The sequence below is a fragment of the Anguilla anguilla genome, chromosome 11 (assembly GCF_013347855.1).
Source record: "Anguilla anguilla isolate fAngAng1 chromosome 11, fAngAng1.pri, whole genome shotgun sequence".
Classification (NCBI taxonomy): Eukaryota; Metazoa; Chordata; class Actinopteri; order Anguilliformes; family Anguillidae; genus Anguilla; species Anguilla anguilla.
This window is the reverse complement of record NC_049211.1, coordinates 4,046,475-4,069,024: the sequence shown is the minus strand read 5'-3', so window position 1 is coordinate 4,069,024 and position 22,550 is coordinate 4,046,475. Positions and strand designations below refer to the sequence as shown.

Genomic DNA, 22,550 nt, shown 5'->3' with positions numbered 1-22,550 from the left:
ACTATAATATTGTTGTTCCATTAGAACAGATGCAGACAGACAGATGGTGTCTTAGCACTTTAGTTCTATTCCTTATCAAATAAAATGGCCGCTATCGTCTAGATACCTGCAACCTCTGAAAGTCCCATCGAAACACGTGAACAGAGGCAATGTTTAGCATAGCTTCCCTACTCTATGGTGGCCTGGCCCGTAAGCTATCTATACTGAAGGTATAAGGGGGGGAACTCCTGCATGGCAGTCAGATGAAGAACTCATCATAGGTAGAGGGTGATTAAATGCGCGTAGTTCTGTCTTGCTATTTTTTTATTTTTCGCTCTGCAGCTTTATTCTTATCTGGCTTCTGTTGGGTGGCAGGTCGAAGGGGTTACACCTCCGTCCATCCTGCTGCTCCTTACCCCATTTTTGGTGCCTGCTCTCTCCCCCCTGTCTCCCTGTCTTGGGCAGTTTGATCCACGGCTGGGTCCCATCCATGAGTGGACCCGAGTCATGGTCACCCTCCCGCGGGAAGGCCCCAGCACAACGGGCCTCATTCACAAAACCTTTCTTAAATAATTCTTACATTTGTACTTGTAAAAATGTTCCTAGAAAAAAAACAAAAAACAATATGTGATTCATGACACGTGCACAGACTGCTGTTTTTGTGCACATCCCAGGTGTGTGAGATGATGAATGCTGGCCGTCCGTAAATTCTATGCACAGTCTCGTTCGTGTGATTTGCATAAGGAATCAGCCGTGAACAAATACAGATAAGAAGAGAAAAAAAATTATGAATGCCGAAATGTTCTTGGAAACGTTCTTACACGCGGGTTACGATCAAATATGATCATACGCACGTTTTGTGAACGAGGCCCATTGTGAGGCTGCGGGTTTGTCTCTCTCTCATTTTACAAGTCTCTGGTGGATGAGGACCCGGCAGGTACCCCGCCAGCCCCGACCATGGAATGCACAGGCGTGCAGACTCACTGCTGGGCCTAGTAACCGTCTGCTATGGCGCCCCCTGGCTCTACGCAGAGTGTGCGCACTCAGCTACATTCAAAATTTGGAAGTTCAACTGCCTGCAGGGCAGAAATCTACAATCAATGTTTAATCTTTTAAATCTATTTGATGGGCTAAATCGGTATCGATGCTACAATTATCATTACTTCCTTTTTTTGGGGTACCTTGGGATGATATGCTACAGGTGCCCTGCGGCAGTCAATATAGAACAGCAGCGTGTGAGAAGATGGTCACATGACCATATCACAAGACCTGGGTTTTCATTATTTTGTATCTTGTGATATTTTGTCTTTTTAAAATTGTTTGTCTAGACCTTCCGCCCACATGGTGAAAATGACATGGCCATTGTCTAATTTGATACTACTTTCTTGTCATCATCATAATCACATTGAATTAGTGGTTGCAGATGTACCTGAAATAAGCAAACGATTGAGCTGCAGTTGCACTCAAACGTTATGATGGGTTGGAGTGGAAAATTTAGTGCACATATATTTATTTAATATATGAGTTAAGGTAAACTACATATAACCTTCTCATATCATATTTTATATTAACATTTTTCACCTGAGGGAAAAAGAATATCAGCAAAAGAAAATACTGAGAATGGTGTGAAAAGTAATTGACTATTGCCTTGCAGCAGAAGAAAAAAACAGACAGTACTACTGAGATGTCAGAGATCCTCTAGATTGAAAGCTTTAGTCAGTATAGACTTCTGTTTAGGCAGTTAAGACTGTTTGGGAGCTCGGCAGTTTTTGCCAAAGACCAAAAAAAAATCTCATATATTTCTGTTGCCATGCGCAAATACAGAGATAAAATACTTCACAGAACAGAATTACACATCTGTCTCGGGGAGAACAGTACCGCCTACTGCTCATTTGCACATCCCTTTTTATGTGAATCAATATTTTAAACGAGTAAATAAATAATTAGTGCCAGAATCCTCCCGGGTAACCGTGTGCTCTCCCTGTGAAGCTCCGTGCGAGCGGGAGAGAGAGAGAGCGGCTGTCTCTGCCTCCGATTGTTGATATTAGCAACTTTTGTCACCCCTGAAATGAAGGCTCCTCAGGCACACCTAATTGCTTCTGAAATGCTTTCGCTAAGGAGGACCGAGGGTGTGTATGACTCTAACTGGTGTTGTCACCGGGATTTCAGGCAGATGGCTTCGGCTTTCGCGGGAGCGGCGGTTATGTCCGCCCACCCCCCGCGCGCCCGCGCGCCCGCCCCCCGCTGTTCACGGAAAGGATCGCTGATGTGAACACGGTCGCGGTCAAAACCTCTCCGCTCCATTTCACGTTTCGCTGGCTTTAGGTGGGTAGAGGAAGCAGGAGAAGCAGGAGAAAACAAAAACGCTCACACGCTCGCATCGCTTCATCGTCCCGAGGCCCATCTCTACTGTCTTTATTCTTGGAAGGTGCCGTGCTGTCCTGTTGTTTTCCCCCCTCGTTTTATTTGTCTTTTTATTCTCCTCTTCTCTTTCTTCTGTCGTTTTTGCTACGCTTTTTATCTTTTGCAGAGCCAAGACCTGTGTTTGCGCTTTGTGCTTGACCTGCATTCTGCTTTAGAATGGAAAACTAGGCTGAGAAATATTCAGTATTTCATATAACAATCCAGCTGTTTCATTCAACTAACCTTTTATAGTTTGACATGAACATTGTGCCATAATATCACAAGTCTTTCACATTTGCACAATATAAATGCATTAGATTCATACTTGCATTCGTTGACTCATAGATCAGAGTAAGTGCAAAGTGGCACGACACCACATTAAAGAAGAGATGGAAAAGCAGTACCATACAAGCTTGATTTCGGTAAAAATGAAGTAGTCACACATCTTATATGCCCCTTGAACATTGTGAAGCCATTAACCTGGCCGTGTTATGCCACTGTAGAATGATTCAGTGAAGCTGAGTAAGCCTTGTTTGAGTAAGCAAGAGAGCTGGGCTGTCAAGTTCATATCGAGAACCATCTGAGGTCAACACTTATAACAGATAAATTGTGCATTTCTCAAATGCACGACAGTACATATGATGTGCAGAAGATGCTGTTGATGGTGACACATATTAATTTGAACCATAAAAAAATAGAAAGATCTTTGTTCCTGTGGCGCTGCCCACTCCCTTGTTCCTCTCTCTCTCTCTCTCTCTCTCTCTCTCTATCTATCTATCTATCTCTCTCTTTCTTTCTCTCTCTCTCTCACTTTTCCTCTGATTTCCTTCTCAGCTTGTCAGAACAGATTTGTGGTGCCCCCCCCCTCCCCCCCCCTTATAATCTGTAGCGGTTCTGCATGGTTACAGATGTGGTGGATAGTGTGCTGTCAAATACATGTCTTGAGCTGTCAATCAGCCAGCACAGCGAACACACACACACACATGTACTCTACAGGGCTTTTAAGATATGAGGTACGGTATATTTTTTATGGGCCCTTATCTTTTTTTTCTAAACACAATAATCATGTTATCGTGTCTTGACGGTTTTCTCAATAATTATGATACCTATACTTAACCTATAATGTTCCTACATGCATAAATAGAATATAAAATACAGTATCTAATTAACATTGAAACTAATATTGAAATTATATGAATATGCCTGGATTCTAACTTGGTTTTCATGCACTAAAATCACCAATAATTTCAAAACTTGAGTTTAAACTTGCAAGTTGGTGAAAGTAGAAAATAACAAATGTGTATCTCTCTTCTGTCCATCTTAATGCATCCAACTCCTCTCTCTCTCTCTTTCTTTCTCACACACACACTCACTCTCTCCCTCTCTCTCACACACACACACACACTCACTCTCTCCCTCTCACACACACACACACTCACTCTCTCCCTCTCACACACACACACACACACACACACACACTCACTCTCTCCCTCCCTCTCACACACACACATAGCACACACACTCCCTCACACACACACATAGCACGCATATTCAGTATGAAACACGCCGCAGCTCTCCCCCCTCCCCAGCGGACTCCCCAGGCTTAGTAGCGCTCAGGTTTATATTTAAATGGAGGGGGGGAGCCACTGACGGGGATGCAGAGCACTTAGCACACCAGAGCCCCTTCAATAATGCAGCAGCACACATGCCATGGGCACATGGCCCTGCATTTTTTTTTTTTTTTAAAAGCACCCGTGCAGCCTCCTGCAGAAAGGGGCGGGGTTTCAGGGGTGGGATCGACCTCACTTCCTGTCACTGGATCTGCTTCCTTTTTTTGCCCTTACTTGCCCTCAGGTGGTCATTCAAAAAAAAGCCGTTGAAAATACACGAGTATTCCCAGTTGAATATCCCTCCAGGATAACGTTGTCGCTTGTCATGAAACTAAAATTATTCCGATATTTAAAAAAAACAACAAAAAAAACATCATCCTGTAATATTACTAATGCTATTGTCTACAAGGCTCTACTTCCATGCTGATGTTTGAGAAATGGGAGAAAGCTATATATCTCAGTGTAATGTCTCCACCCTGTGTTGTGCAATGGTAATACTTGTGGACTCACTGAATAAATCAGATCGCTGTGACCCTGGAAACGTGGACAGCATATACCATGTATACTTAGGACACTATACAGATAATTAGCAGGGGTGGAGCTAGCCTGTCATACATATGGGTGCGAGGCATGGCGAGATATTGAGCATCCATTTTAACGATACGATGCATTTCAACCGCAAATTTGATTTTAAAATATTATAATTGTTTTGGCTCATACACTACACAGTGTTACTTGTCAACATCGGTATAGTTTTTGCGTCGTTAATTCTTCACGCACGCTTTTGACCCGAATAGATTCCCTATACGGACACGTGCTTCTCTTGTCTAGTCTTCCATGAGTGAAATAGAACACCCAAAACTACTTTCCTGGAGAATGTCTAGCCTATTGCCATGTCATCTTTTGACTGCCTTGGATTAGGCCGCGTTCTTTTTATTAATCCATTGAATGCTCAGGGCCGTATGGTGCTAAATGAAAATATACAAGATAATAACAGTACTTGCGATGTAAAATTACAAACGAGATCTCTCTGGTTTCATGCATGGAAACTTGAACCCTATCAGCAGCTGGTCAACGAAATTTGCCAACAAGGATAAACTGGGTTTAGTGTAATTTTAGTCTTGACACTCCAACACAGTAGGTGGCAGTAATGAACCAGTTTGGGCTTACAATCCGCCTCAATGAGGAAGTAGAAGAAGCAGACACTGTGCACGTGTGCAATCATGGCTGAAGCGACTTTTCGTAAACACACGTTTTAATACTTTCTAAAATATGCATTAGAAAGAGTATTGCAGAACGAAGTATTGCCTTTCAGCGAGGTAAGACAATTCCAACTAAACTGAATTCGCGGGTTAGTTGATACAATCGAAAAATAGAATTTATCCAGTGAATTATCAGTACCTTAGTCATATTGAGCTGCGCGTGTTGGAGTAACGCCGGTCTATCGTGTGCATTATTTCCGGCTTGCCTGTTTTAAGGGACACTCATATTCGATACAGTGCAATTTCTGTGGATTTGTTGAACTTGTGATTTTTACTTCAACTAATAAGTTTCATTTTTAAAATAAAGTAGTCAATCTAATCTGCGATAATGGCCTCATTTTATTATGTTTCCCTGTGTTATTATAATTTGCGCAGCTGGGGCTGCTGGTGGCTGATCTGTGAATGGATTGCCGTTTTAACGTTAGCGTATGGATGGGGCTCCTCGTCGAATCTGGTCTGTGACAATGCAGTATGTAGTAGTTACTACCCTAGCATTGCTGGGATGGGGTCGTCCGTGTGTGATGTTAGTTACACCAGCGACTCTCTGCTAAGTTACCCCTCTTCAGACTCCGATGTGTCCGCAAGCTGAATAGGTGGCCTGCAAATGCAAACGCCGCGGCTTTTATATCATAAGAAGAGATGTGCTGAACTAATAGAGCTGGTTGCAGAAATGCGCACGAGTACACACACGGGACGCACGTGGAAAGGAATGGGTCAGATAATAATAACAAATTTCATGGCCAGGAAGGGATGTTCATTTTCTCAGATTTCTTCTGTAAGTTGTCCGGGTGTCACGTTATTAATCCCCTTCTGTGCTGGACCGTTACAGAATGTCGGACACAGAAGAGGAGGCTACCGCGCTGGAGGTGGGAGGGGCCACGGTGACGGACACCTCTGGTGAGATGGAGGAAAGTGCGACTGAAGAGCTCGAGGACAGCCGGGAGGCGGGGAGCGAAGGCGATGTGGAGACTGAGGAGGAAGAAAACGACGGAACGCAAGGAGAAGATGAGGATAAAGATGAAGATAAGGAGAAGTCCTCAAAAAAGAAGACTGCGCCTGGGATAGTCTATCTGGGGCACATCCCACCCAGGCTGAGGCCCAAACACATGCGGAACATGCTCAGTTGCTATGGAGAAATAGGGCGGATATTTCTGCAGCCTGAGGGTAAGGTTTAAAATATCCATCCATCCATCCTTCCATCCATCCTTCCTCCCTTCCATCCAGCCATCCATCCATTTTCTAAACCGCTCACTCACCTGGTCAGGGTCCTGGGGGTGGGGGCTGGAGCCTATCCCAGGATGCAATGGGGACAAGGCAGGAATACACCCTGCTCAGGTTACCAAATCACCACAAGGCACACACACCATTCACTCCCACATTCATGCGTCAAGGACAGTTTAGACTGACAATTTAGAGGCCTGTATGGGCGTCTGGATTGCGGAAGGAAACCGGAGGACCAGGAGCAGGAAACCCACTCGGACACAAGAGCAGGAGAATGCCACACAGAACGGCCTTAGGCCGGGATTTGAACTCTGTCGTTTTGCTCGTTACGCCGTTAATATGTGGAACAGTATTTAAGATCAGGAGAGTCGTAGCAAAAGCAACTCTGGTGTCAGCCGTGAGCCTGCCAGGTCTATTTTTCAGTGCAGTTGCATTCGGTCTTTTCTTTCAGAGACTGCGTTGGTCCTAATTTACACATTCAGTGAAATTGCTTTCGATCGGCGGTTGGTATTTTAAACCACACAAATGCACACTTTAATGGCTCTCTCTATCTCTCTCGCTCTCTCTCTTCCTCCCTCCCTCTCTCTCTCTCTCTCTCTCTCTCTCTCCCACCCTCCCTCTCTCTCTCTCTCTCTCTCTCACTCCCTCCCTCTCTCTCTCCCTCTCTCACTCCCACCCTCCCTCTCTCTCTCTCTCTCTCTAACTCCCACCCTCCCTCTCTCTCTCTCTCTCTCACTCCCACCCTCCCTCTCTCTCTCTCTCTCTTGTGTTCGCACTCTCTCCCTCGCTCCCTCCCTCTCTCTCACTCCCACCCTCCCCCTCTCTCTCTCTCTCTCTCAGACCACTCCATCAGGAGGAAGAAGAAGAAGACGGGCAGTAAGGCTCGCAGCTTCACGGAGGGCTGGGTGGAGTTCAGGGACAAGCGCGTGGCCAAGAAGGTGGCCGCCAGCCTGCACAACACGCCCATGGGCGCCCGCAAGAGGAACCACTTCAGCGACGACCTCTGGTGCATCAAGGTCAGGCCGCTTTCTTCGTCTTTAACGTGTGAGTTTCCATGGAAACTCTTTCAGTGGAGACTCTGCACAGACAGTAAAGCAGTGAATATGCACGAGGAGATTAATTAAATAATTAAACAACAAATTTAAAAAATCTGTTTTGATTTTAGCATTATCTTGCTTTCAGTAAAAAGAAACACTGGGTTTTTATTTTTTTGAACTGAACCAGTTAAAACCTGGTAAGTCCTTTCCAGAAGAGATAAAAGAATAAGGTACAAGTTACAACGAAAGGGATACAATAAATAAAAGCAGCCATTTTTATTAATAAAGACTTTTAAAAATGTATTTATTTTTTTGAGACTGCTTGCTGACCGCATGTTTCCCGCTCTCTCTCCCTCTCTCCCCCTCCCTCTCTCTCTCTCTCTCTCTCTCTCCAGTACCTGCACAGGTTCCACTGGTGCCACCTGAGCGAGCGGCTGGCCTACGAGCAGACGGTGCGGCAACAGCGCATGCGCACCGAGATCTCGCAGGCCAAGCGCGAGACCAACTTCTACCTGGCCAACGTGGAGAAGAGCCGCAACCTGGACAAGCTGAGGAAGACGAGGCAGAGGAAGGGCGAGGCGGCGGAGGAGAAGAGCTGGGACTTCACGCAGCGGCGCACCGAGGACGAGATGCGCCAGGGACGCCTCCGTCGGCATGCCGTCTCCCGGAAGGGCCTGGAGAAGGCCCAGGACAAGGCCCGGCTCATCCAGGAGAAGGCTCAGTCCAACGTGTCCCTGCTGGCCAAGATCTTCAACAGCACGGCGCCCAGGGACTGAGTCTGTGTGCTCAGACCAGAGCACCAGTAAACGAACTGGACACGTTCTCCCACCGTGTTTATTTTGTGTGTCACCACTACACAGCCTGGACAACGGCCTGTACCTCCACCTGCCCACAAGACACCTTTTCTTCGATGTGTTTATTTTTGACGTCACCGCTTACATGTGTGGGGTTAGGGTTCTCTTGCCCTGTCTGTTCAAGACCGCCATTTTACCGCTTACCTCTGTGGGGTTAGCGTTCTCTTGCCCTGCCTGTTCAAGACCGCTATTTTACTGCTAACTGTTTTCACCTCATAAAATATTTAAAATTAATTGGTGTTCATGTATTCTTTTCTCCAGTTGAAATACAGACAGTATATGAACATTTGTCATCATAGCTTGCGTTGAGTTTGGCTAACACTTGTGGTCTCTTGATTAAACACTGCGTACTGTGCTATCGAAATCGCGCCTTACTTAATCTGCTAAGCGATGAATACAAAATGTGGTTAGGCAGTGTTCATAACTGACTTTTAAATTTTATTTTTGAATGAGACATCACTTGGGTTCACTTTCATACAAGAGTAAATTAAGTCTGATCATGAGGACAATTGGATAATTACTGTCAAGGTCCTATCCATATAGATGGTAATCAACATGGTTTTCATACTTGATGCTTCTGTGTTGAAACAGTAAACATTCCTTAATGCAGCTTAACTTTTTGAATCTGATTTTACGTTCTCTGTGTGATTTACTGTAATGGAAAATGCTGAACAAAAACAAGACACAAAGGTAATTACACAAATTGTAACATTTATTACTTTTTAATGTTTAATGTTTCAAATATTTAAGCATTTATTAAAGCCCCATAAAAAAGCAATCACAAAGGGAAATTAAATGTACATTGGCACTCTTTTTGGTTCAAGGAATCCCAGACACTTATCCAGGAGAAGTGAAAATTGAAATTCTCTCTACTGTTTTATGGGATGTATGTAGTGCAGTATTATGTAAAAATGTATACTAATCCAGCTGATGGTTCTTTGTAACTCACTTTGTACAGGATGCCTAAAATCCAGTAAAAATATACTGGATTTATTTGGGACACAGTAATGAAGGTAAATCTGCATGTAACTCACATTAAAAAAGCTCTCTCATGGCTTTCTGGATTCTGATTGGTTTAGTTTTCTGTACTTATTGCACACTCAGGGCTTTCTGGTTTCTGATTGGTTTAGTTTTCTGCACTCATTGCACACTCAGGGCTTTCTGGTTTCTGATTGGTTAAGTTTTCTGTACTCAGACTGTACATTCAGGGCTTTCTGGTTTCTGATTGGTTAAGTTTTCTGTACTCAGACTGCACATTCAGGGCTTTCTTGTTTCTGATTGGTTAAGTTTTTGGTACTCATACTGCACACTCAGGGCTTTCTGGTTTCTGATTGGTTAAGTTTTCTGTACTCATTGCACACTCAGGGCTTTCTGGTTTCTGATTGGTTTAGTTTTCTGTACTCATTGCACACTCAGGGCTTTCTGGTTTCTGATTGGTTAAGTTTTCTGTACTCAGACTGCACATTCAGGGCTTTCTGGTTTCTGATTGGTTAAGTTTTTGGTACTCATACTGCACACTCGGCGCTTTCTGGTTTCTGATTGGTTAAGTTTTCTGCACAATTTGATCCATTTCAGTGGTCCTTCAGTAGCAGTCTCCAGACAGCGAGTCGTTCTAAATGCCGCCCGTCCAGCTTCACACAAGTGAGTGAAGTGAGGGGCGACAATTGTGCTTCACCTTTTTTTAAAATGTTTTTAAAAGGAATATCTGTGTTGGGTACGAGAGCCCTGCAGTTAATACTGCTGCTAAACTGAAGCAGGAGGGCGACTTCTCGCTCCTGTAAACGGTTTTTGGACGCGCGAGACGTGTCCGCGTTTCTCTCTCTCTCTACCCCAGGAAGACGGACTTCTCCAGCCCGTCCTCCGCCCGCGTGTACTCCAGGTGCGACCGGAAGTAGCGGCTCTCGTAGCGGGGGCTGTTTCGGACGTACTCCAGGTACTCCGGGGTCCCGGGGCAGATGACGTTGTCCGCCAGCAGCACGGAGCCTTTCCTGAGCAGGCCGCACTCCTGGACGGACAGAGAGACGGACGGACAGACATGTAGTGCTGAGTTCAGATCGGTGATCTTGTGTGTGTGTGTAACTGGTGGTGTTGGTGTCTTTATTGTACACGTGTGTAGCTACCAGGGTTGCCTACTTTTCACTCTTCTGGAGTCACGTGCTTTCAGGCTCTGTCTAACGCTCTCACGCTACCCAAACGCATCTCGCATCAGATAAAAAGGCCGTAACTAAAAAGAAAGCAGCTCTGCGATTAAACAAATTTTGTATCAGCTCGCAGGAGTGAGATTGGTCCATAAAGGTTACAGAGCGTCCGTTGATTATCTGCCTATCTCGCTGACAGCACACATAACCGCCAGTTCGCGATCTCAGTCACCGACACTTCCCTCCCACCCACCCGTCCGCTCGCGATCTCAAACCTCGCTCCGGCCAGCTAGCCAAAGTAACCCTGGCAACCCCCTGGTAACCCTGGCAACCCCGAGGCAGTGACTGCGCGGCGGCTGCGGATGCGCTGTACCGCTGCGTACCTCGAGCAGCTTGGCGTCGGGCAGGTAGCGGTCCTTCCAGTGGTCCAGGAAAACGAAGTCGAAAGTCTGGACGCCGAAGAGCTCCTTCATCTGGGGGATCAGGTCTCCGGAAGGCCCTTCGACCAGCCGCACCTGGCAACACATCGACAGCGTCGACGGCATGTCAGAATCCGCGGTACCAAACACATCGGTGCTTTACTCTGCTTAGAACACACGGGGAGTTCACTGCAGGATCTGCGGTACCAAACACATCGGTGCTTTACTCTGCTTAGAACACACGGGGAGTTCACTACAGGATCTGCGGTACCAAACACATCGGTGCTTTACTCTGCTTAAATCACACGGGGAGTTCACTACAGGATCTGCGGTACCAAACACATCGGTGCTTTACTCTGCTTAAATCACACGGGGAGTTCACTACAGGATCTGCGGTACCAAACACATCGGTGCTTTACTCTGCTTAGAACACACGGGGAGTTCACTACAGGATCTGCGGTACCAAACACACCCGTGCTTTACTCTGCTTAAATCACACGGGGAGTTCACTACAGGATCTGCGGTACCAAACACATCGGTGCTTTACTCTGCTTAGAACACACGGGGAGTTCACTACAGGATCTGCGGTACCAAACACATCCGTGCTTTGCTCTGCTTAAATCACACGGGGAGTTCACTACAGGATCTGCGGTACCAAACACATCCGTGCTTTAATATGCTTAGAACACACGGGGAGTTCACTACAGGATCTGCGGTACCAAACACATCCGTGCTTTACCCTGCTTAGAACACACGGGGAGTTCACTACAGGATCTGCGGTACCAAACACATCCGTGCTTTGCTCTGCTTAAATCACACGGGGAGTTCACTACAGGATCTGCGGTACCAAACACATCCGTGCTTTACTCTGCTTAAATCACGCGGGGAGTTCACTACAGGATCTGCGGTACGAAACACATCTCTGTGTTATTCAACTTAAAACGCACTGGGAATTCAATACAGGATCTGTGATGCCAAATAGATCTGTGTGTTACTCCGCTTAAAACACACACGGGGAGTTCTCTATACCAGTGAAACTTGGCAGAACATCCTGTTTTGGCAGTGGCGTCTCATCACCCCACATGGCTTCCAAATCATGTTTTATCTATCTAGCTCCTAGCTCCTCCTTCCAAGGAGCATTTAACGGGTTGGAACGTCCTTAAAAATGGCGGACCTTCGATCAAGGACCGCGAGGAGACGAGGATGGGTAAAATAAGCGATTGGAATGAGCCCCCCCCCGAAAATCCCGTGTACCCCCCAGGTCCTCCTCACCTTGTCCTGCAGCCCCGCCCAGTCAATGACCTGCCTGGCCACGGCAGCGTACGCCGGGTTGAACTCCAGCGTGATCAGCAGCGCCCCCGGTGGCAGCAGGCGGGCGATGCGCACGGTGGAGTAGCCGCAGTACGTGCCCAGCTCCAGGGCCGAGCCGGGGTTCGCCTCGCTCACCACGCCGTCCAGGATGGGGCCTAGGGGAACACCAACACCGCGGGGGCTGTTAACACTGAGAGCCTGGACTTTTCAACGGGGGGGGGGGGGGGGGGGGGGGGGGGGGGGGGGGGGGGGGGGGGGGGGGGGGGGGGGCCTGTAGGAGGTCTGTGATCGAACTCACCCCCATCCCCCTCCCCCAGTCTGCGATCAGACTGTCAGCCCACCCCACCTGCACACCCATCGCCACGTCTGCGATCACAGTGTCAATGCCCTCTCCACCCCCCTCCCAGTCCGCAATCACAATTCTCCCACCCCCCTATCCCCTCCCCCCCCCCCCCCTTTAAACTTATGATGGGTGTCCTTCGGGTGCCTTTAAGCCTGGCTGGCATCAAATAATTTTTTTTCACCCGCATTTGAACAGTTTGATTTTTCTGCCCATCTTAATGTATCCAACTCTTCTCCATCCATCCATCCATCTCTTCATCTTCATCTCTCCTCTCTCTCTCTCTCTCCTCTATCTCTCTCTCTCTCATGCTGTGCACTCATGCAGTGGTTTTATTGGCCTAGCACACGCCGTTCCTTCACTTCACATTCGGCACAGGGCGGTATGACAAGACCGAAGGCCGTTTTCCAGCAAAGAGGCAGCCACAGGAGGAGGAGGAGGAGGAGGAGGAGGAGCCGGTCACTGAATCAGCCCACCGTATTGCACTATTCTCAGGGGAAGCTGAGTAGCAGAGAATCCTCGTTTTTTTTAGAAAATGTGATCATTTTAAACGATATTAGCGTACCTTTCTCGTCGCCCACGTTCATGGCCCACTCCTTGTGCCGGCAGAAGTGGTCGATGGCGGAGATCACGCTCTGGGCGTCTCCCCGGGTGGCGTTCTTCTGCACCGCACTCAGGAGGCGCTAGAGAGCACGGCGCAAAAAAAGAGAGGCTGTTCAGGGGCAGTGAGGTCTTCACTCCCAACACCTTCACACTGTGAATGAACCCGAAGAAAGGCAGCGCATACTCAAGTATTTACGGTACTGTAGGGAGGCAGCGCTTACACAAGTATTTACGGTACTGCAGGGAGGTTTCGCAAGCACAAATATTTACAGTACTGAAGTGAGCTAGAGCATAGACAAGTGTTTTTTAATATGAAAGTGAGGTAGCACATGCACAAGTATTTACAATACTGAAGCAAGGTAGTGCATACATTAGTATTTTCCATTGTGTGCCCCCGCAATCGTACAACAGCCTACTCTACCAGCACGAGTCCCCCCTAAACAACCCCCCCCCAGAATAATTTCCCTCGCTTTGGCACTGTTTTTATTTATTTACTTGTTTATTTATTTGGCATTGCAGGACCTCTGAGTTTCTGGGATCACCTTGCCGTCACACGGGCACCTTATGCTGATTAACTGATGAACAGATCAAGCACTGCCGGTAGCTCATGCTCAGATAACTGTTATAACGCGCTCAGATATCTCAGATAACTGTTATAACACACTCAGATATCTCAGATAACTGTTATAACACGCTCAGATATCTCAGATAACTGTTATAACACGCTCAGATATCTCAGATAACTGTTATAACACGCTCAGATATCTCAGATAACTGTTATAACACGCTCAGATATCTCAGATAACTGCTATAACACGCTCAGATATCTCAGATAACTGTTATAACACGCTCAGATATCTCAGATAACTGTTATAACACGCTCAGATATCTCAGACAACTGTTATAACACGCTCAGATATCTCAGATAACTGTTATAACACGTTTACAGGTTACAGGTTCAGACGGGCGGGATCCCGACTGCGGAGGGGTCACCTGGGGTCGCGTGGAGCCCGTGAGGACGTCGAGCGTGCGCTCCACGACAACGTCGTGCCACAGGAGCGCCCACCACCCGCTGTACTGCACGGCGGCCGGGATCAGCCAGGAGTACAGCACGTACAGGGCGGCCACGCCCCCGGCGCACGCCGACAGGAAGTACAGCCACATTCCGTCTGAGAGAGAGGGGGGGAGGAGTCAGAATGGCGGCAGTGTAGTATACCGGGTAAGGAACTGGTCTTATGACAAAAGGTCACAGGATCGATAAATGTACTGGTCTTATGACTAAAGGTCACGGGATCGATAAATGTACTGGTCTTATGACTAAAGGTCACAGGATCGATAACTGTACTGGTCTTATGACTAAAGGTCACATGATCGATAACTGTACTGGTCTTATGACTAAAGGTCACAGGATCGATAACTGTACTGGTCTTATGACTAAAGGTCACAGGATCGATAAATGTACTGGTCTTATGACTAAAGGTCACAGGATCGATAAATGTACTGGTCTTATGACTAAAGGTCACAGGATTGATAAATGTACTGGTCTTATGACTAAAGGTCACAGGATCGATAAATGTACTGGTCTTATGACTAAAGGTCACAGGATCGATAACTGTACTGGTCTTATGACTAAAGGTCACGGGATCGATAACTGTACTGGTCTTATGACTAAAGGTCACAGGATTGATAAGTGTGCTGGTCTTGTGACTGAAAGGTCACGGGATCGATTCCCGGGTAAGGGTACACTGCAGTTGTACCCTTGAGCAAGGTACTTAACCTGCATTGCTTCAGTATGCATTCTATCCAGCTGTATAAACGGATGCAGTGTAAACGTTGTGTAAGCCGCTCTGGATGAGAGCGTCGGCTAAATGCCTGTGATGCAAAGAACGGCGGCGTCCAATCACGTGCCACCCGAGGCCCGAGTGTAGTCAGCGGGGTTTTTTCATCCCAGCCAATCACTTCGCCCGTTACTGATTTGATTGGTTCCTGCCACTCTGGTTGGAGGTATGCTAATGAGTGAAATCAGCAGGTGTGCTGATTGGTTGGAATGAAAACCTGCATACCCTCAGCAGCGAATGGAAACATGATTGGGCACCGCTGTGTTAGAACATTGTACTGATAGTCCATGAGAGGGGGGTGGAGAGGAGAGGGTTCAAACAAGGTCTAAATTAAACTATGTAAACTTGTACTGTGTCAACATGCCATGGTCATTGGCCTCAGAATATTTTCAGGCAGCTATCATTATCACTGTGGTAAATGTAGTTCAACCATGGCCAAAATGTTCCTCTTGGAAACATGTACTGTAGGACTTGAAAGAGGAAAAAACAAAATTGGGGAAAAGGAACCGGATGAACTGATACGTTTCCTTGATTTATTTCACACCATTGTGGTGGGCAGATTGCAAGCCTGTTCTGTACATGCAAAATGCTTCTTTTCTTTTATCTGATATTTAGCAGAAATTGCTTATAGAATTTGTTTCAGTTTCATAAGAACGAAGGAACATTTCTTTGGCTAGGCAATGGAGATACGGTGAAGCTGAACTAATTAAGAGGAACATACTGTCAAGTGAAGTCAACTTATTGACCTTTGTTTTGACAAATATATATATTTATGGTTTTTTAAAATCAGGATTATAATGACTATCGTGCGATCGCTATGGAAACTGACAATCCCATGATAGTTCCACCCACACGGCAATGTGGGAGATGACACAGGGAGATGAACGTCTACCCTGTTAATGAAATACATTTTTTAAGATGAGGGATAACAAAAAAAGTGCTAAACCGGATTTTAATGTACAGTATGAAACGGTTTCATGGCACACCATTGCCATTATTCCCATTAATTAAAACCTTTTTTTTTCGGGGTAGGCTGTTGCCATCCGCTACCTTTCTTCTCTCCCCCCCCGTTTCATCTTTTGTCCATTGTAATGAGATGCGTATTTAAAACCCAGCTAATGAAACACTCAAAAAACGTTCCAGCCACCGTGCCTCATTTTGGTCTTTCTCTGTACTCATCCCTGTTTTCCCTCTCTTCCTTCATTACTCAACCCCCCCTTCCCCCCTCCCTCTTCTTTACTCAACCCCCCCCCCCACCCCCACCCCCATCCCCCCCATTACTGGATGGACCCAGGTTTTAGTGAACCATAGCAACTTTTGTGTGACAACAAATAAACTCCTGCGGAAGAGGCCAACTGCTTTTTTTGTTGTTGGTGGTAAAATGGAGGGATTTTTTAAAAAAAGGGTAAACAAAACACCAGAGTCAAACAGCACTTGATCTCTGAATAGGGAGTGCAGCCAATTGCAGTTCTTGTTTTTCTTCTTCTTCTTCTTCTTTGTAACGGAAAGAAAGACGTGGGCAAGGGGAAACGGTGTTCGAGCCATTTCCTGTCCTCGAGTTAGCTGTGGCCACGGGCCCAGCGTTAACAACCATGTGACAACCAGCGGCTACTCTTAAACAGATGCCCTTAGTAACCGTCTGGCTGCCGGGGAGGAGGTGAGAGAGTTGTAGGGTGCAAATACGCTGCTGTCGAAGGACTGGAGTAAGCTTTGCTGTTGGGACATTTTGTTCACAGGCTCCTTTGTCCTAGGAGTGAATCTGTTCAATTTCCTTGTCAAATAACTATGCACAGAATCCAAGGACTATAATCATGTTCTGGTTTTGTTGAGTTGCCAACCCCAGGCCTTGTGGTCTAGTGAAAAGATTGCTGGATATAACAACACAGTAGCACAAATCAACTTGCCTGCTACACGCCACAGTGTGCATAAATCGATTCTAATACACATTCAGCTATTTTCTCATTATCTTGTCATTTTTAAACAAAAATTCGATTCAACTTTTTCCTCTCCCCAGTTTTGAATACCTGGCCATAACTGGTGATCTATCACCCGTGGCTGTAACAAGTTCTTCCTTCCTTGCTTGTCACCCTTTTATAAACTCACAGTTAGGAATGCAAAATCATAAATCTTGGCCTGTCCCACACCGTTGCAACGTCCTCTGAATTTGGCAGGGTACACCCTCCCAGATGCCTGCAGCCAGCTGACTTTTAATCCGGCAATCCACCCAGCCCCCGGGACCGCGGAACTAGTACAGACAGATCACGGGAACTCGATTAACCAGTGGAGTCACTCTCGCAGAATGCGGAAATAGCGCGAGCAGACCGCGACATGTTTCTCTGGTCAGTATGACGGTCAGTCATGCATGACCTCCCCGTGACGCAGCCAGCGCGAGAAAGGTCTATGAACAGGGAGCCCCAGGTTATTAGAGCATTACAGGGCACGGCTGCTTATACCCGGCGGTGAACCGGCATCACGTGCCACGGATGGTCGAGGGTAGGCTACGCAGCTTTCGTTTCCGACCGTTACTTCACCTGCTGATTTCGCTGATAAGCGCACCTTCAACCAGAGACGAGGGAACCAATCGGTGAAATCAGCAGGTGTAGCGATTGGTTGGAATTGGAAAACCTGCTTACTCTCGGCCCTCCGTGGCGGCCGTTCTTAGACTGCGCTCCCTGTCGCCGAAATGCGCATTTCGCAAAAAAATAAATAAATAAATAAATAAAACATTTTCAAAGGGAGCATTCTTCATCGGGGGACCCGATGCTATGTAAAAAAGTTGTGTAAGTCGCTCTGGATAAGAGCGTCTGCTAAATGCCTGTAATCTAATGTAATGGGACCGTTTTATTTCAGCAGTATTTTTGTGGTGTACGGAGTCCTTTACCTCTCTCTGAATAATACCACACGCTGTGAAACACTTTCCCTGATGATCCTTTAAAGCCCCAAGTGACCTACTGTGACCCTCTCCGAGAATCTTACAGCAGCTGCCTACCCTGGCATGGCCTGGTATGTATAACCTAAACCATGTAAATAGTCTTTTGGATGCAGACCTGATGCAAATTCTCTTCTGGGAAATTTAATTTCCGAGGAGTGATTCCACCCTGGCAGCCCTCAGTGAACATGTCCAAAGGGGTCCGGTGATATTCTCTACATTTGAACGGCGATATTGGCTTCAGCTACCAAGAATGTGTTGTTCTCCACAGGTCCCGTGACATATCACCATTACAACATTGATGTCCTGATTTATAAAGACCTTTAGCACGTGAAAAACCTTTTTATCGCACATAAAACCAATAATGGTATTTGTTTTGCGCCAATCATTGGCTGTGTTATTAGTTTTTCGTGTGCTAAAATGTTTTCTGCACCGGTCTTAATACCTAAAACACGTCCTGAATGTTTAGCATATTATTAATCCCTCTTTATTTGCTAATACGTTGCATACATTAAAAAAAAAAGAAGAAAAGTCTGCTTCATCGCTGCCTGGCCGCGAAGGCCTCGTTAATCCCCAACAGCTGCGTCTATTACGCACAGATTGGCTTAGCCGCAGCTTCAGCACTTTTTTGTACGACAGTTAAAGAATCCGGGTCTGCGGACTGCCCGCGAGAAAACGGAGTGACTCCCGGCGCTGTCCGTGCCGCGCGGAGAGGAGCTAAACAGGCAGGCCTATTGAAACAGCGGTATCTGCTCGATGCCACGGTGGGGTTTAATTAAAGATGCAATCTCTCTACAGAGGGCAGTAAAATCCAATAACAAAGGGAAGATAAAAGCTTCCGCTGACAGGCAGCGAACGGTATGAAGCTCTCCCGTTTACCGCGTGCGCGCTTGCAGTCATAAAGCGGGGTATTATTGATCTCTCAGAATGCCGGGGGAGCGTTCTGGTCCACGAGGGAAATATTAAAGAATGAATTTTGACGGCAGAGTCAAATGAGTGCATCGCGGTACCATACAATTCCGGTCTTTCTGAAATCAAAACTATTTATATATTTTATTTACTGCTTTCCGCTTCAGCTTAAAACAAAAACTCATGGAAAATGTTTAATGTTTTATATTTAGTTTTTTTTTTTTTTTTTTTTTAAAGATTTTTCTGTAGTTAACTCATAATAATTAACCGTAGAATGTGTTGAACTCGTTGAAAAACTTTAATATAAACACATCATCAAGCATTTGAGCAAAAATGCTTGTTTAACTGGTTTTGGTTCCCCCTTTGCGTTAACTGAGAAAAAAGGATCCGGTAAAATAACCAAGTTCGAGCCGTGAAACTAACTAACGGGCTATGCATAGTCGGCTACGCATGACAAATCTTTCAAGACTAGTTTTTATTGGTGAGTATTTTGAACTGAACCCAACAAAGAAAACAGAACACACAAAGTCTGCACTATATGACCATTGCATTCAGCAAACGACGTTACAGGGCGAACAAAACATGTATTGTGAAACCGGATATGCAGAGCATTAACCATAAAATAGCCTACCTTACTTTCTGATTGCGGCTGTAGTCAAGCTCCGCGGTGAAATTCTTCTTTTCCTTGCTCCCCTTACACGAGAACGCGCAGACTCTCTCTCTCTCGCTCGCTCGCTCGCTCGCTCGCTCTCGCTCTCTCTGTCTTTCTCCCTCCCTCTCTCTATTTCACACACAAGCACATGCACACATTCTCAAACCAATTCCTGCTCTCTCATGTACATGTGTGCGCCCTCTCTCTCTGCCTTTCTGTCTCTCTCACACACTCTCTCTCACTCGCTCCCTCCCTCTCTCTCTCTCGCTGCCTCTCTCCCTCCCTGCTGCTTTGATGTGAACTGAAAGGAATGTGTGGCTGTAGGTGAAACTGGAATGTCAGGCTCAGATATATGTTCATGCAGACGCTGACACACACGCATACTTACACAGGGGCGAAGAGAATGGAAGCCAGGAACTCCAGCCAATGGGGCTGCGTTCATAATCCCTCTTTAGCCAATTCTGCAATAATCCCCCGCTTCTCTCTCTCTCTCTCTCTCTCTCTCTCTCTCTCTCTCTCTCTCTCTCTCTCTCTCTCTCTCCCCCCCTCCCTCTCTCTCACTCTGCCTGTGCTGGGTGCATGGGTTTGTTTTTTGTTGTTTGGTCTGTTTTTTTAAAAATTTTTTATTGAAGTCCTGGTTTAAAAATCAAAATATCTCTCTCTCTCTCTCTCTCTCTCTCTCTCTCTCTCTCTCTCTCTCCCTCTTCCTCCCTCCCTCCCTCCCTCCCTCCCTCTCTCTCTCTCTCTCTCCCCCACGCATGACCACATAAAGATTATAAAGACAGCATTAGGAAAACCACAAACGGGACCACCTTTTTTTTAAAAAAAAAACGTTGTTGCTGTCATTGCCCGACAGTTCAAAGTGTGGCTAACCCGGACTGTGTTGGACGTCTGTTAATGTTTAATTGCGACGTGCCAAACAGAGCCAGTCCTAGCCTTGCTTTGAATGGTTAAACTCTGCAGGCTGGCGTGGCTCTCTGTCATGGGACCCTGTCCAGGCAGGCTGAAGCTGAGAAGCTCTGCATAGTGAACGTCGCTCCCGGTACCTGCCACCCATAATCCACGTCAAACAGGCGCACCGAGATGCAGACTCTGAGGTAACACCCCTCCGAGGAAGCCTGTGCCCTTTCAGAGCACAAACCGCCCGTCTCTCCGTCTAGTTTTTGCTCAGATTTGCAGTCAAGCTACAGTGTATAATTACTGTGTGTTATTGGCATCTTTCCTCTTCCAACAGGATCTAGGAATCTGCATTTGTTTATTTATTTATTTGTTTGTTTGTTTTTATTTTTTGGATAGTTTTACACTCCTCTGTCTTTGTAGTTATTCAGATGGGGGAGGACAGAGAGGTTGGGTTACAGACAGACGAGGATGGCCATACGGAAAGCATGACACTGGGAGAATCGAAACTGCAGCCATGCAGGAGGAATTTGTTCCTGGATTATGGACCAGACACTGAACCATACAGTCTGAAAATAGCAGCACAGTGCTGATAACTGTAAATAAATGTAAGAGAGAGAGAGAGAGAGAGAGAGAGAAAGAAAGAAAAGTGGTGCTTCTCATTATTGCAGTGATACACACCCCAAGGTCTGGGAGAGCCAGAGGAAGATCCCCCCCCCACCCCCACCCCCACAGAGAGGTTATGATCTGTAAATTGTAAAACCCAGGCCCCACCACCTCAGTCCGCAATCACAATTTCTCTGTCCCCAGTGCACAATTTCACAGACCCCCCTCCCCCCACACCACACCACCTCTGTCTGCAATCGCAATCTCAAGAACCCCCCTGTCTGCAATCTCAAGACGCCACCCCCCACCCCCCACCCCTCACCCCTCCTCACCCCAGCCCCCAAAAGCCAGAGCCCCCAAATCGAACCCTGGTCTCAGTAGCCATTGGGAAAGTTGGCTGAGTATTTTGTTGCCATGGACTGTAGGGTGGGAAGACAGGGGGAGTTGGCTGCAGAACTTTGGGAGGGTGTGTGGCCTAGTGTATCCATCCATCCATCCATTATCTATACCCACGGAATGCACCCTGGACAGGTTGCCAGTTGCCAGTCTATCTCAGGGCACACTCACACACACGTACCTTTGGGAGGGTGTCTGGTCCTGTGTGTCCATCTATCATCAATACCCACTTTTTTCTGGCAGAGTCGTGGGCGGGGGGGTGTGCTGGGGCCTATCCCAACGTGCACTGGGCAAGAGGCATGAATATACCCTGGACAGACCACTAATCTATAGCAGGGCACACACACCATTCACTCACACACTCGTACTTTTGGGCAATTTAGACACTCCAATTAGCCTACCAGCATGGGCTGTGGGAGGAAACCGGAGTACCCAGGGGACACGGAGAGAACATGCGAACTCCACGCAGAAAGGCCCAGGCCGGGATTCAAACCCAGGACCTTCTCTGAGGCAACAGTGCTAACCCACTGCACCACCGGGCTGCCCTGGTGTATACCCAATCAAATTAAGAGCACAGTGCTGTAATGGGAGAGGCTTGTGTTTATAGGCTTGTGTTTTGCTCCTAACTGCAGGGAAAGAATAACATATAAAAATATTTAGCAGCTCTTAACTGTGATTTGAAACAACAGGGGATCTACTGTATAAAGCTGAGTTTACTTGAAGTTCAAGTGATTGTGTTTGCCTTGCTTCCAGAGGGAACAAGCAGGGGAAGGAGTTGTATTAAAACACTCTCAAGGGCCACTTACTTACTGTGCAAGCGACTATTTATATGTTTCTGTAAAATATTTTAGTATTCACTGAGTACAATACAGCTCAAGATCTGCTACAAACAAACAAACTGGAAGCGAACGATTTGTGTTTGAACGTATCGTACTTAACAAGGCTGCAAGACAGAATTGGGCTACTTTGAACATGAACTTGCAAGTGAAAAAATCAAGGCCATGGAAAAGTTTCTTTGGATTCTTGGGATGCAAGTGTAGTCGGACACAGTCTACTGTGAATATCACAGCAAACTCTTGTGATACGGAAATTTGACAGGGTAACTTAAACACCCCCCCCCCCCCCCCCCTTATATTTACTTATCTG

The 22,550-nt window shown here is 46.6% G+C and overlaps 2 protein-coding genes and 1 long non-coding RNA gene across 9 annotated transcripts; 2 read left to right on the top strand and 1 right to left on the bottom strand.

Moving 5' to 3' along the window:
* Nucleotides 1-5,173: 5,173 nt before the first annotated feature.
* abt1 (activator of basal transcription 1) lies at nucleotides 5,174-9,429 on the top strand. The gene is made up of 4 exons (XM_035382785.1): nucleotides 5,174-5,311; nucleotides 6,084-6,418; nucleotides 7,316-7,491; nucleotides 7,908-9,429. Exons 2-4 carry the CDS (start codon nucleotides 6,085-6,087, stop codon nucleotides 8,286-8,288), a joined length of 891 nt encoding a protein of 296 aa, XP_035238676.1. The 5' UTR covers nucleotides 5,174-5,311; nucleotide 6,084; the 3' UTR covers nucleotides 8,289-9,429.
* A 495-nt stretch (nucleotides 9,430-9,924) lies between these two features.
* comta (catechol-O-methyltransferase a) lies at nucleotides 9,925-20,043 on the bottom strand. Of its 6 annotated transcripts, none has more exons than XM_035382791.1 (6): nucleotides 19,894-20,043; nucleotides 14,171-14,346; nucleotides 13,140-13,257; nucleotides 12,196-12,389; nucleotides 10,888-11,019; nucleotides 9,925-10,371 (listed from the first exon to the last, which is right to left on the bottom strand). In XM_035382791.1, the coding sequence occupies exons 2-6, from the start codon at nucleotides 14,339-14,341 to the stop codon at nucleotides 10,192-10,194; spliced, it is 795 nt and encodes a 264-aa protein (XP_035238682.1). In that variant the 5' UTR covers nucleotides 14,342-14,346; nucleotides 19,894-20,043; the 3' UTR covers nucleotides 9,925-10,191. The 6 variants fall into 6 exon arrangements, with proteins under 6 accessions (XP_035238682.1, XP_035238679.1, XP_035238680.1 ...); XM_035382788.1 differs by having other exon boundaries at nucleotides 14,171-14,369; nucleotides 19,894-20,029; XM_035382789.1 differs by lacking the exon at nucleotides 19,894-20,043 and adding an exon at nucleotides 19,490-19,746 and having other exon boundaries at nucleotides 14,171-14,369.
* On the top strand, nucleotides 17,949-21,076 carry LOC118208279. Of its 2 annotated transcripts, none has more exons than XR_004761542.1 (3): nucleotides 17,949-18,018; nucleotides 20,469-20,602; nucleotides 20,826-21,076. It is a non-coding gene; the product is annotated as an uncharacterized LOC118208279 (long non-coding RNA). The 2 variants fall into 2 exon arrangements; XR_004761541.1 differs by lacking the exon at nucleotides 17,949-18,018 and adding an exon at nucleotides 18,632-18,802.
* The last annotated feature ends 1,474 nt before the right edge of the window (nucleotides 21,077-22,550 follow it).